At 55.1% G+C, this 12,558-nt stretch overlaps 2 protein-coding genes across 3 annotated transcripts in view; one reads left to right on the top strand and one right to left on the bottom strand.

The window, feature by feature from the left end:
• Positions 1–5,376, bottom strand: part of ARFRP1 (ADP ribosylation factor related protein 1) — a 7,029-nt gene extending 1,653 nt beyond the window's left edge. The window contains exons 1-6 of the mRNA XM_032387559.1: positions 5,294–5,376; positions 4,588–4,686; positions 4,289–4,376; positions 4,022–4,104; positions 659–740; positions 384–454 (exon numbers count right to left, since the gene is read on the bottom strand). Coding sequence (XP_032243450.1) covers positions 384–454; positions 659–740; positions 4,022–4,104; positions 4,289–4,376; positions 4,588–4,680 — 417 coding nt within the window. The 5' untranslated portion in view covers positions 4,681–4,686; positions 5,294–5,376. The remainder of the gene's footprint in view (positions 1–383; positions 455–658; positions 741–4,021; positions 4,105–4,288; positions 4,377–4,587; positions 4,687–5,293) is intronic.
• Positions 5,377–5,457: 81 nt separating this feature from the next.
• ZGPAT (zinc finger CCCH-type and G-patch domain containing) overlaps positions 5,458–12,558 on the top strand; it is a 14,296-nt gene continuing 7,195 nt past the window's right edge. The window contains exons 1-2 of one of the 2 annotated variants that reach the window (XM_032387700.1): positions 5,458–5,553; positions 5,975–6,618. In XM_032387700.1, the coding sequence (XP_032243591.1) occupies positions 6,038–6,618 (581 nt within the window). In that variant the 5' untranslated portion in view covers positions 5,458–5,553; positions 5,975–6,037. Of the gene's footprint in view, positions 5,659–5,974; positions 6,619–12,558 lie in introns of both variants that reach the window. The other variant, XM_032387701.1, reaches the window with a different exon arrangement.

The raw sequence follows: 12,558 nt of genomic DNA, 5'->3' as shown, positions 1-12,558 counted from the left end.
CCCAATGAGCAGACTGCCACAGCGCAGCCACAGCCCCACAGAGCCCCCCCCCCCCACTCAGCAGGCTGCCACGGCGCAGCCACTGCCCAGCTGAAGCAATCCCAAGGGGGGCAGACCGGCCAAGGTTGGAGCGGACTCCCACCCTGGGATCCCTTTGTGCATTGGGTCTCCCCACCACACCTCCAGCCACGCCAGGGGCAGAAGGACAGGCCACACCTGCCCTCCTGTGGAGAGAAGCCTGCACCTTGGGAGGCTCTGTGCACCTGGGACACACATGGCTTGGGGTTTCCAGGGCGGGCAGGCACCCTGTCCCCCAACTCCCAGCGATGGGGTACACTTACTCTGGGGACCACAGGGTGGGGATGCTGGGGTGAGAGGCTCACCTCAACGTCCTGCTTGTTGGCCAACACCAGGATGGGGACACCGTCCAGCGCCTCACTCGTGACCATCTTCTCTGGGGTGCGCAGAGAGACGGCAGTGAGCACCCTTCACCTGCCTCTGACTGCCGAGGCCTGCCCACCTCTCTACAAGTTTGCATCTCACTCCTGGCCACGGCCCCATCTGCCTGGGGTGGGCCCGACCTCCAGCCAGGTGGGCCCAGACACACTGCACCTGACCACTCCCCAGCCCCTCCCAGGCCTCCCCAGGCTGCACGCACCAAACGCTCGCTTGGACTCCGAGAGCCTCTCCTCATCCGTGGAATCGATGACGTAGATGACGCCGTGGCACTCCGCATAGTACTGGGGAGGGGAAGAAAGGGGGTGCTGGGCCACAGGCACTGGGCCACCCCTCCCCAACTGGAAGGCCCTGCTGGGGTGCCTTTAGGGAGTGGGAAGGTAGGGCGGAGTGGCGATGCAGCTCTAGATTCCTTCAGGGAGGGCCTGCTGACCTTGGGCAGGGGGTGGCCACCACCCTCTGTCCACTTCCCGGGTGCTGTGCCCCCAAACTCCACTTCAGCATCTGCTCCTGAAAACCGCCCATGACTGCTGGCCCGATGGTGGCTGGAGGGGAAGGATAGGACTTGGGAGCTGGAGCCCAAACCAAGCTGGTCCCCACACAGTTCTGGAAGGGGAGGGAGGACACTAACCAGATCACATGCCAATGTGGACGGCAAGCCTGGTGACCATACACTGGTAAGTCGCAAAGACCACCAAGGGGAGAGGCAGGGCTAAGGACCAGGCCAGCAACACGGAGCTCTGCGGGCTGGACTGGGGCCAGGACAGCGGTCAGCCCCGGGCATGCACACGGCAATGGTGCCAGAGCCCAGGGCCTGGGGAAGAGTTCTGTGCAGACAAAACTGGAAAGATGCACCAAGTGGGGCCTGTGAGGGGTGGGCCCCTGAAGTGTGGGGATGGGGGATGCAGCCACAGATTTGGTGAGTCTGCCGTCTACCCCAATCAGGAAAGACTGGAAATGCCCACATCTGCTAAGCAGACAGCAACATCTTTGCCCCAGCTGTCACGAGAGCCCAGAAACCTGGGACACCCACGTTACACATGACGTGACAAGAGGCAGGACAAGCCAGCGGCTGGTGAACGAAAACCCTGGAGAGGAACAGGCCTAACAGCTCCGGGAAATTCTCGGGGTGTAACCAGGGCATGCTGAAAGCTCCCACCCCCATGCGAGACAGGCTCTGCATCTGCGCTTGCTGCAGAGAAAGAAGCCCAACACAGGTGACCATCCGGGTTCTGCAGGCCGCCAAGTCACCCACACAGCAACTTCCCTAGCCTACACGCTGGGTGAGGGGGGGGGGGTGCCGTGGACACCGCTGCTGCAGGTGCTCTGGCCGACCCAACAGCAGAGGTGTCCACGGCAGGAAGGGCCGCTGCACGGGGCTGGCAGCAAGCCCAGGGAGAGGATCACCTCACAACCCCTGCAGTGTGTGACCCGGCCCAGGCAGACGGGTGGTCAGGGGATGGCCCGGCAGTGGTGAGAGCAACGGGAGCTGGACATGTGCGGCTGAGCGTGAGCAGGACTGAGGGCACAGCAGGCTGCCCCGACCCCAAGGCAGCATCACCCGTGGCCACGCACTGGAGATCTTTCAGGTGTGGCCTGGAGGGACAGAGGCCAGAAGTGCCCCCTGTGGCAGGCACAGCAGTCCACCAGTCTCCTCTGTGTGGGAAGCTGTGGCCCAGGGCTGGTATGTGGACAGACCCCTGGGCAGCAGCACACAGCCTGGGTGGAGACAGCGGACACAGGGAAGGCCCACCGGTCATCCGCCCGGGACAAAACGATAGCAAGCCCAACACAGCATCCCGGGGCCAGACTGTGCAGGCGGCCAGGCCCCAGGACGCAGCATCTGGGAACAGGGGAGGAAGCAGGAGCTCTACTTCCCATCCCTCCTGCTGACCCACAGGGGGCTCTGCTGCCCCTCCTCACAGCTCTGGGCCCTAAAGGGTTGGGGACATGGTCACCACCAAGGTACCCCTTTACTAAAGACTGGGCAGGAGACCTGCTGAGTCACAAACCCTGGCTGCCTGCTGGCCATGTTGGACACCGTGGGTTCGGGGACCAGCAGAGACCCCGCCCTGGCAGGGATAACTGACCCCAACAGCGGAGGCAGGGGGCCCGCTCCACGGGGGGCCGGGAAGCTCGTGAGGAACCCAGAGGTCAACCAGAGAAGTGGGGCTCAGCAACCAGGGGCTCAGACTCGTGTGACGAGCCGCACCACCGGCAGGCGTGGTAGCGAGGGTGGAGGACGCAGCCCTGGAGAAGCCGTGCCCCAGGCCGAGCTGTGGGTGCAAGCGGTGGGCAGTGCGCCCAGCGGATTCAGGGGACACACCTGTTGGCTCCTGCAGGATGTGCTTGAAGCCACCAAGAGCCCCCTCCCCAAATCACAGATGCCCCCGGCAGCCCACCGTGGTGATGGACCAGGCGGTTCCGAATCCTCGTCAGCTTGGCCTGATGGGGGGCAGCTGCGAGGAGCAATTCTCCTCCAGGGGTCCTTGCTGGGCCACCCACTTGAGCTGACCCCTCCCCCTGCCCAGTCCCACATTCTCCCAGCTCCCCTCCCAGGAGCTGGTCCTCAACACATTCTGCACCTCAACCTCCATCTCAGCATCTGCTCCTGAGACCCTGGTCTGTGACAGAATATCAGGTCCTATTTCCCTCCCACATGTGTCTTGGTTCAGAAAAGGAGGCCCTGGCTTCGCTCTGCCTCAGCCCAACCTAAATGGCCAGAGAATCTGTTGGTGACCTTCTAGCCACCAGACAGAAACCACGGCAGTTTTAGACAGAGACTGAGAAGAAGTGATTGGGCCCCAGCTGCTGCAGTCAGACCAAGCTCAGGACCTGCACGCTCAGTTCTAAACACACTCACAACCAGTAAGTGTCAGGGTGAGCACTCCTGCGCCTCCAGAATCGGGGCAAGCGCACCAGCACTGCCAGTGTTGGGACAGGCCCATCTGTGCCCCCAGTGTTGGGTACACCAATTCCACCAGGAGGGGGCTGCCTGAGGCAGAGGCTAGGTCTGTCCACCTCACTGCTGGACCACAGGGCCAGGCACCAGCCGAGCTGAAAATGACCACACTGTTGGAGTGCCTGGGAGGAAGAGCATCACACTGGGGTCCCAGAAGTGCCCCAAACCTATGTCAGGGAGGAGGCAGCGGCTATAGGCCTCTGAGGACACCTCCCCTGATGGGTCAGAGGCCACCACAGAAGGCAAGTCCTGAGGCAGAGGAAAGGGGGCCCAGCCTTGGAGACTCAGGCCCCAGTGGTGAGGCTGAGCATCCCGCAGGCATTGTCCCTTCCCCACATCTGTCTCTCGGCCATCTTTTGTCTTGTCCTGTAGTGATTTGCAGTAAAATCTCTAAGTCAAAAGGAACCAAGTGTGTCCTTGCTCTTCCAGGAAGGACGTGGGAGCTGGACTAGGACTAGAGAGAACCTCAAGAACAAAGCTGCTGACGGGAAAGAAACAAAGGGAATCTGCAGCCTTCTGAGAAAGAGGAGGACGGGCGGAGGAGTGTCACCTAAAGAAAAATGGCAGCGCATGGCCGGGGACCACGTGTGGCGACTCTCTTACCTTGTCCCACAGAGACTGCAGCTCTTCTTGGCCCCCTAAGTCCCAGAACATGAGGCGAGCCTTCCCCACGTCCACAGTGCCGACTGGGGAGAGAGAAGGACAGGTGAAGCCGGGGCCCTGGTCTCTGAGGCGCCACCTCCCGGCTCTGGGAGAGGGACGAGCCGCTCTGGGGCTCCCGGACTGCGGGGCCCACGGGGGCTGCTGACCATCTGCCTGCTGGCCTGTGGGATCGGCCCCACAACCCACAGCCCTGAGGGACCCCCTTACTGTTCAGACCCACGGTGGTAGTGATCTTGGACAAACTCATCCCCTTGTAGTTCTTGTTAAACCGAGTTTTTGACTGCTCCAGGAACGTCTGAGAAGAGATGGACATACAGTAGATAAGGCCTGGATCCTTCCAAGCCTGTTTCCAAAACATCCCTCCTTGGGTCTTTTCTACGGCAGCAGACGGGGACTGGCCCGCAGCCTTCAACGGCGTTGGGATTCTGTGCGGACATTAAACATGCAGCGAGGGGTACGGATCCCGAGAGCCCTCGGAGGGGTGGTGACCAGGAACAAGCACCAACCGTCTTGCCGGCATTGTCCAGACCCAGGATCAGGATGCAGTACTCGTCCTTCTGGAACATGTACTTGTACAGGCCCGACAGCAGCGTATACATCCTGCCCTGTGCGCCGGGAGACACGGCTCGTGGGCCGACCCGGCTTCGTGCTCACCCCGGCGGGAGGGGAGGGGGCCCCCATGCCCGCCCCCCAACTCCTCCCCGGGCCGCGCCCCCATCCCCGCCCCCCAACTCCTCCCCGGGCCGCCCCCCCATGCCCGCCCCCCCAACTCCTCCCCGGGCTGCCCTCTGCCCGGCTCCCCGCCATCACTCCCACTCCACCCCCGCCCGTCCCCGCGCATTCAGCTTCCCGGAGGCGGAGCAGGTCCCGATCCCCGTCCCGGCCTAGACGTCAGGCTTCCCCGGGCTCGGCGGCGCCCCTGGCCGGGCCCCCCCCCCCCCCCCACCCCCAGCAGATGCCCGGCAAACTCCCAACGGGAGCCCCCCGGCGGCTTTCAGAAGCGGGGCTGCGTGGGGATGGCGAGGCGGCGGCCCCTGAGAGGCCGTGCGGCCGGCAGGTGGCGCGGACCGACCACGGCGGGAGGCCGCCCGGGCTCCCCGCGCCCGACCTCCGACGCCCAGCCGGACACCGGGTCCCAGGTCCCCGCCGCGCCCTCGGGCCCGTGGCCCGGCCCCACCCGCCCGGGAGGCGGCGACTAGCCCCGCGGCCTACCTCGCGCCCGTCCGGGCCGCGGAGCCGCCGCGCTCCTGACCCCGCCAACCCCGCGCTGACCCCGCGCTGACCTCGCGCGGCGCCCGATGGGACGCAGGCCGGCGGCCCGCGGAGGGCGGAGCCGTCCCGGCGCTCCCCGCGCGCCGCGTCCCGGCGCTCCCCGCGCGAGGCACTTCCGGCGGCGGCGGCTGCGGCGGCGCTCGGGAGGAAGTGCCGGTGGGCTGCGAGGGCGGAAGCGGGGGCGCCGGTCGCTGTAGCCGGTGAGGCCGGCGGGGTCTCTATGGCGGCAGCCGGGAGCCCGCGCGGAGGAGGGGCCCGACCCGGGCGAGGGGGCGCGATCTGGGGCGACGGGGCCGGGGCCCGAGGTGACAGGTCGAGCGGAGACGGGCCGGGGGCGGGGAGGCCGCGGCCGGAGCGGAGCCCGAGGGGGTAGGGCCGCGGGGCGGGGGGCGCCGGGCGCGGAGGGCAGGGAGCTGAGGCTGTGGGCCAGCGGCCGGTCCGAGAAGCTCCCCAGCCCTTTTTCTCGTCCCTAAAACGGGAGGGAGCACCGCGTCGGCTCCGCAGGCTGTTGTGAGGATCGCCGAGCGCAGCTGCGGGCGCAGGGCTGGCTGTCAGCCCCGCGGAGGTGGCCTGGCAATAGGGGCGGCCGATCCGGGGCTCAGCGGCTTCTCCTCCTTGCAGCTCTGGCTCCCGCGCCTCCCGCTGAGGACCCAGGGACCCGCCCCTGCCTTCCGTCCTTTCAGGATGGACGAGGAGAGCCTGCAGACCGCTCTCCAGACCTACGACGCCCAGCTGCAGCAGGTGGAGCTGGCGCTGGGTGCCGGCCTGGATCCCTCCGAGCTGGCCGACCTGCGCCAGCTGCAGGGGAACCTGAAGGAGCTCATCGAGCTCACCGAGGCCAGCCTGGTATCTGTCAGGAAGAGCAAGGTGCTGGCCGCACTGGATGGAGAGCACCCGGCCCAGGACGATGCTGAGTACCTGGCTTTCCAGAAGGCCATTGCTGAAGGGGTGGAGGTGCCTGTAGCCCCCGGGACAGAGCTGGAGACCGTTCCTGAACCAGAGGCAAAGCCAGAACCCAGCGGGCCTGGGCAGGAGGAGGAAGAGGGGGAGGACGAGGAGGAGGAGTGGAGTGGGAGGAAGGTGAACGCGCCCTACTACAGCTCCTGGGGCACCCTGGAGTATCACAACGCTATGATTGTGGGCACGGAGGAGGCCGGCGATGGCTCCACGGGCGTCCGGGTGCTCTACCTGTACCCCACTCACAAGTCCTTGAAGCCCTGCCCGTTCTTCCTGGAGGGAAAGTGCCGCTTCCAGGAGAACTGCAGGTAACTCCCCGGGGCCGTGCGGGGGCGCGAGGACTCGCCCGCAGGCTCAGGGTCGTCATGGGTCTGACCAGGAGAGAGCTCTGGGGGCTGGTGGCTCCGCACAGCGTTGTCCTCGGTCGAATGTTCACTGGATTTTCTTGAGTCAAAGGATGCCCCCCCACCCATCACTAGTTTCATTTCTTAGGGTAGAACTTGTAAATAGACTTTGTCACGGAACTGGAGAGCGCAGCGCCCTGTCTACACCTCGATACCCGGCTTTATTGTGGACCAGCTCTTGCCAGGCTCCGTTTGGCTCTTCTCTTACTTTTGTTTCCCTGGACTATTTTAAAGCAAATTTTAGAAATTATTGGGGGGGTTTTTTTGTCTATAAATACTTAAGGACACACCCCTTACAAATTTAGCAGTAATGTTTTGTTCAAATTGAGATTTCCACAATTGTTGCAACAATGTCTTTTTTTCTGTAAGTGCATAACTTTGCTCTTACTCCTTTTTACTTCCTCTTTGGAAGGAACAGTTACCGAAACGTATGGTAGATAATTTTCCTTTTTTGTCAATATTCCAGGGAAACTATCTCTAGTTCTTTGGTCATTGTCTTTCTTTATAGACTGTTGCTGGGTCCGGAGTGGTGTTTGACACGTTTTTCTGCACTTCTTTCTTTCCCTGTTTCATCGAAGTGTCCCGTTTATACAGAAAGTGCGTAAATCGTAAACGTACTTGATGAGTTTTCACAAAACGGACCTATCCACGTGCTGGTGAACAACTTGGTCAAGGAACAGAGCAGTAACCTCTCTTGTCTTTTCTGCCATTAGCACCTCTGGGGTACCTCTCCGCCCCTGGGTGACACATCCCTGTGCCGTTCTCTGGGCCAGGCACTGCTCCTGGAGTTGGACCCGTATTAACTCATCTGTGCAGCAACTCCGAGAGGTGGGCCCACCTATGGCTAAGGTTGCCTGGCTCAGAGGGGCGGCATGCGAGCCTGCACCGGGGGCAGGCCAGCTCTGAGACGGCCCCCAGCTGCTGGGCCTCCCCATGCTGCCTGCTCTGTTAGCTTTAGGCCCGACTGATGCAGCCTACAACGCCCACTCGCCACCGCCGACTGCTGAGCCATTATCGGGCATTTGCTTTGCGTTTTTATCTTATTTATTTATTTATTTATTTATTTATTTTTATTATTATTTTTTTTTTTTTTTTTAAGATTTTATTTATTCATTTGACAGAGAGAGAGAGAGATAGCGAGAGCAGGAATACAAGCAGGGGGACTGGGAGAGGGAGAAGCAGGCTTCCCGCCGAGCAGGGAGCCCGACGCGGGGCTCGATCCCAGGACCCTGGGATCATGACCTGAGCCGAAGGCAGACGCCCAGCGACTGAGCCACCCAGGCGCCTCTATTTATTTTTTTAAAGATTTATTTATTTGTGAGAGAGAATGTGCATGTGTGGGGTGGGGAGGGGCAGAAGGAGAGGGAGAGAGAGAGTGTCAAGCCGACTCCCTGCTGAGCGCGGAGCCTGACCCTGAGACCTTGACCTGAACTGAAACCAAGACTCGGATGCCCAACTGACTGAGCCACCCAGGCACCCCTGCTTTACATTTTTAAAAACAAAACAAAATAGATAACTTTGAAATGTCCTTGACTTCCCACTCTGGCACAGCCCCTCCCCATCCTGGGAGGCTATGATCACAACTCAGTTTCCCTCTAGCAAATATTAGCTCTTCACAGACATGAGTGTATATACAAAGAATACATACTTATGCTATTTTTAAAACAAGTGGTATTATACAGTATGGTTCATTTTGCAGCCTGCCTTTTTCACTATGGGTGTTTGTGAGAGACATCCATGTTATCTACAGAGCTATTTAGTTCATTTTAACTGCTGTGTTTTTTCCCTCACGAATATGCCACATTTTATTTATTCTGTTCCTTTCTGATGTTTTCCAGTTTTTTTTTTTTTTTTTTACAAACAACTTGCTGTGAACATCTTAGTACGTGTCTTCTTATGTACCTGCCGGAAATTTCCCTAGTACCTAACCCATGTAGAGAGCGTATGCAGAGTTTCCGTTTCCATATGAAGTACGGTTCCTAGTCCCTAGTTCTCTCTATAACTGCCTGTGGTAATATTATCCGATTTGCAGATTCCTGCCTACTGAAAGCTGGGAAAATGGTATCATGATTGAATTTGTTTTTCCTTGAATCCTAATGAGATGTAGCATCTTTTCGTACATTTGTTACAACTTAATTTCTGTATTTCAGTCTCCTTATCTGTAAAACAGAAGTGAGAATTGTCTTTCTTAGTTGTTGGGAGAATGGAATGCATTAATATGTGCAAAGAATTTAGAACAGTACCTTACATGTTGTAAGCTCACAGTAGATGTTAACTTTTTACCTTGCTGTAGAATAAAATCAGATGTGGGAAGTCAGGACATAGTATAGGGATTACTGTAACCTCCCAGCAGTCACCACTCAGCTCACCACTGCAAATTTGCCAACCACCCCCGAAGCCACTCCATGCATCTCAAACCAAATGCAGTCTGCTCCCAACTCCAAGAACGGCCACTATTCCGGACCTTTATTCTGGTGTCCTCCTTGTGTTTGTTCCAGCTTGTCACTCAGGTGTGACTGTGGTGTGAACACTGCAGTATAATCTTGTTCACTAAGCTGCTGTGTCTGAATCTGGCTGTCCACACCCTTCTTCCTGCCTCTCCTGGCCTCACAGTTTGCTGAAGGACTGGGCCCTTTGGCCCATCATTGAACACCACTGGTCCAGCACGTTCCTCTGCAAGCTGGCAGCTGGATCGAGAGAGCTGAGCATTCAGGTTCACCGTCTTTGGCCAGACTCTAGGTGCTGTTCTTTCATCAAGACGTTCTTGGTGTCTAGTTTTTCTGTTGTGATGGTAGCAGCCCTGGATGCCATTGGTGATCAGAGCCTAATGCACTGATGCAGTGGGAACTGCAAAGCAGAGATCTGTCTGTCTGTTCATTTTCATTTACTAGCCATAAAGAGATGCTTTCCCCCATCTGTGATTTGGCTACCCAGAGGAACAGTTCATACAAACATGCAGGATAAATGCTGGATTTTTCTGTTTTCTTTACTTCATTTCCAAGATAATGAATTGGTTTTCTTTCATCCTGAGAAGGTAATAAATTAGCTTTAAAAAAATATTTCTAATATCCTATGTACTCATGGATTTCAATATATTTGACAAATTTCAATTTGACAGATTTCAATCTATTGAGATTCTGATTTTCTATACAAGTATCCCCAACTTTTCAAACGTTCATGTTACAACATTTGTATGAAAGACGTATATAGTAACTTCTAACGTATTGTTGTCTTTGGGCCCCAAAATGAGTCTCTTGTAGATAGCATAGATTTTGGTCCTTCTTTTTATCCATCCTTCCAGTTGTCTTTTAATTGGAGTTTATGTACTCTGCTTGCATTTAAAGTAGTTACTGATAAAGACTGATCTCAGTTATCTTATTATTTTTTTCTTTTTTTTTAAGATTTCTTTTTTTTATATTTTATTTATTTCACAAAGAGATAGCAAGAGCAGGAACATAAGCAGGGGGAGTGGGAGAGGGAGAAGCAGGCTTCCCGCTGAGCAGGGAGCCTGATATGGGGCTCGATCCCAGGACCCTGGGATCACGACCTGAGCTGAAGGCAGACGCTTAATGACTGAGCCACCCAGGCGCCCCAGATTTTATTTTTAACTAATTTCTACACCCAATGTGGGGCTCGAACTCACAAGATCAAGAGTCGCACGCTCCACAACTGAGCCAGCCGGGTGCCCCATTATTTGTTTTCTGTAGGCCTTATGTCATTTGCTTCTCAGTTTCTTCATTATTGCTTTCTTTGGTGTTTGTTTTTTCCACTCTATCACTTTGATTCTCTTTGATTTTTTTTGACATATATTTGTTATTTTTTTTAATGACACCGTCTGGATTATAATTAACAATCTAGTTTGAATAATGTCAGTTTAGCTTCAATAGTACACAGAAACTCTACCATACAGTCCACCCCCCATGTTCTTACTGTTACAAATTACATCTTTGTACTCGTGTGCCCAGAAATACAGATTTATGAGTATCGTTTCATGCATTTGTCTTTTAAATCACATAGAGGAAAAAAGATGAGTTGCAAACCCTCCCCAAAAAAAGGAATAATAATACTGGCTTTTATATTTACCTATGTAGTTGTTTTTATCAGTGTTCATATGGCTTGAGTTATGGTCTGGTGTCTTTTTGTTTCAGTCTGAAGGACTCCCTTTAGCATTCCTTGTAGGGCAGGTATATGAGCAATGAACTCCTTCTGCTTTTATTTATATGGGAATGTCTTCATTTCTCTTTCAAAGGATAGTTTTGGCAGATATAGAATTCTTGGTTGACAGGGTTTGTTTTTTCCTTTCAGGACTTTAAATATGTCATCCTGTCATCCCACTGCCTTCTGGCCCCCATAGCTTCTGATGAGAAGGCAGTTAACCTTATTGAGGAACACTTGTACATGAAGAGGGTCTTCTCTTTTGCTGCTTTCAGGATTTTCTTTGTTTTTGGATTAAAGGAACTGTACTTGTAAATGGGCCTTTAGTAACATGGTGGTAAGATGTGAGACAGGAAGCATTCTGCAGCCCTCCGATGAGATCACAGGCTTTTAGTGAACCTCTGCCCCTGGATTATGAACTGCACGTGGACTTCTCAGTCATGCACATGCCCCACTTAGATGGCACAGGATGGCTGGACTGGGCTGGATTTGGGTGTTTCTCTAACCCCCAGTTCAACTAGGTTCTGATAAAACTCCATCAGATTAGGCTCCGGTTAAACAGCTTCCCCTGAGGACAGGCCTTGTTAAGAAGAACAGAGTAGAGTGCTCTGAGGTATTTCAAGATGGTTCCTTTCCCCCTCTCCCTGCAGTATTCACTTTGAGAACCTGGTAGAGCTCCTGGACTAAAACTCACAGAAGTATGAGGGCCCTGGGCCACCTGGGTGGCTCAGTCGGTGAAGCATCTGCCTTCGGCTCAGGTCATGATCTCAGGGTCCTGGGATCGAGTTCAGCGGGGAGTCTGCTTCTCCCTCTGCCCCTCCCCTGCTTGTTCTCTCTCTCTTTCCCTCTCTGTCTCTCTCTGTCTCTCTCTCAAATAAATAAATAAAACCTTAAAAAAAAAGTGTGAGAGCCCCCAGACTTGTCCATACCGAGCCACCAAGCAGCCCTCAGTCACAGTCAGGGTCGCCCTTCTAGCACTGGGTCCTGCAGTGGTTCCTGCCGGGGGCTTACTGTGCTGGTAAGTTGTGATTCTCAATGTCTGCCTATTGGTCTCTCCAAATTTGGCATAGCAGTTTGCCCTGTGACCTTTCTTCTCTTATGGATCTAAGAAGAGTTAGTGATTTTTTTCATTTTGTTCAGCTTTTTGCCTGTGGTTAGAACAAAGTGGCAACTTCCCAGCTTCTTACACACCAGGCTGGGAACCAGAAATGTTCCATCTAGTGAGTAGTTCGTTTCAGTTACTGACTTCAACTCTGGAATTTCCACTTTATTCCTTTTATATATTTTCTATGTATGTTTTAAGATTCCCTGTTTCCTGAATCATTATCATTATATTTTCGTTTAGTTCTTTGAACATACTTAGACTATCTGCTTGGAGGTCTTTGCAAGATTCAACATTTGGGCCCACTCAGATTCTATCAACAGTTTTTTTCCTAAGTGTGGGTCACACTTTACTGTTTGCCTGTCTCCTAAGTTTTTATTGAAAACTGTACATTTCAGATAATATCTTATAGCAACTCTGAATCATTTTCCTCAGTATTTCGCTTTATCTTGGTATGTTTTCTGGACCTAAATTACGAAGTCTGTTCCCCCTCATAGCATGCAGCTTCTGGTATCTCTACTCAGATCTTTAAATTCATATTCACTTTTGGGCGCCTGGGTGGCTCAGTTGGTTAAGCGACTGCCTTC

The sequence above is a fragment of the Phoca vitulina genome, unplaced genomic scaffold, assembly GCF_004348235.1.
Source record: "Phoca vitulina isolate PV1807 unplaced genomic scaffold, GSC_HSeal_1.0 scaffold50, whole genome shotgun sequence".
In the NCBI taxonomy this organism is placed as follows: domain Eukaryota; kingdom Metazoa; phylum Chordata; class Mammalia; order Carnivora; family Phocidae; genus Phoca; species Phoca vitulina.
This window is presented reverse-complemented; position numbering and strand designations above follow the sequence as displayed.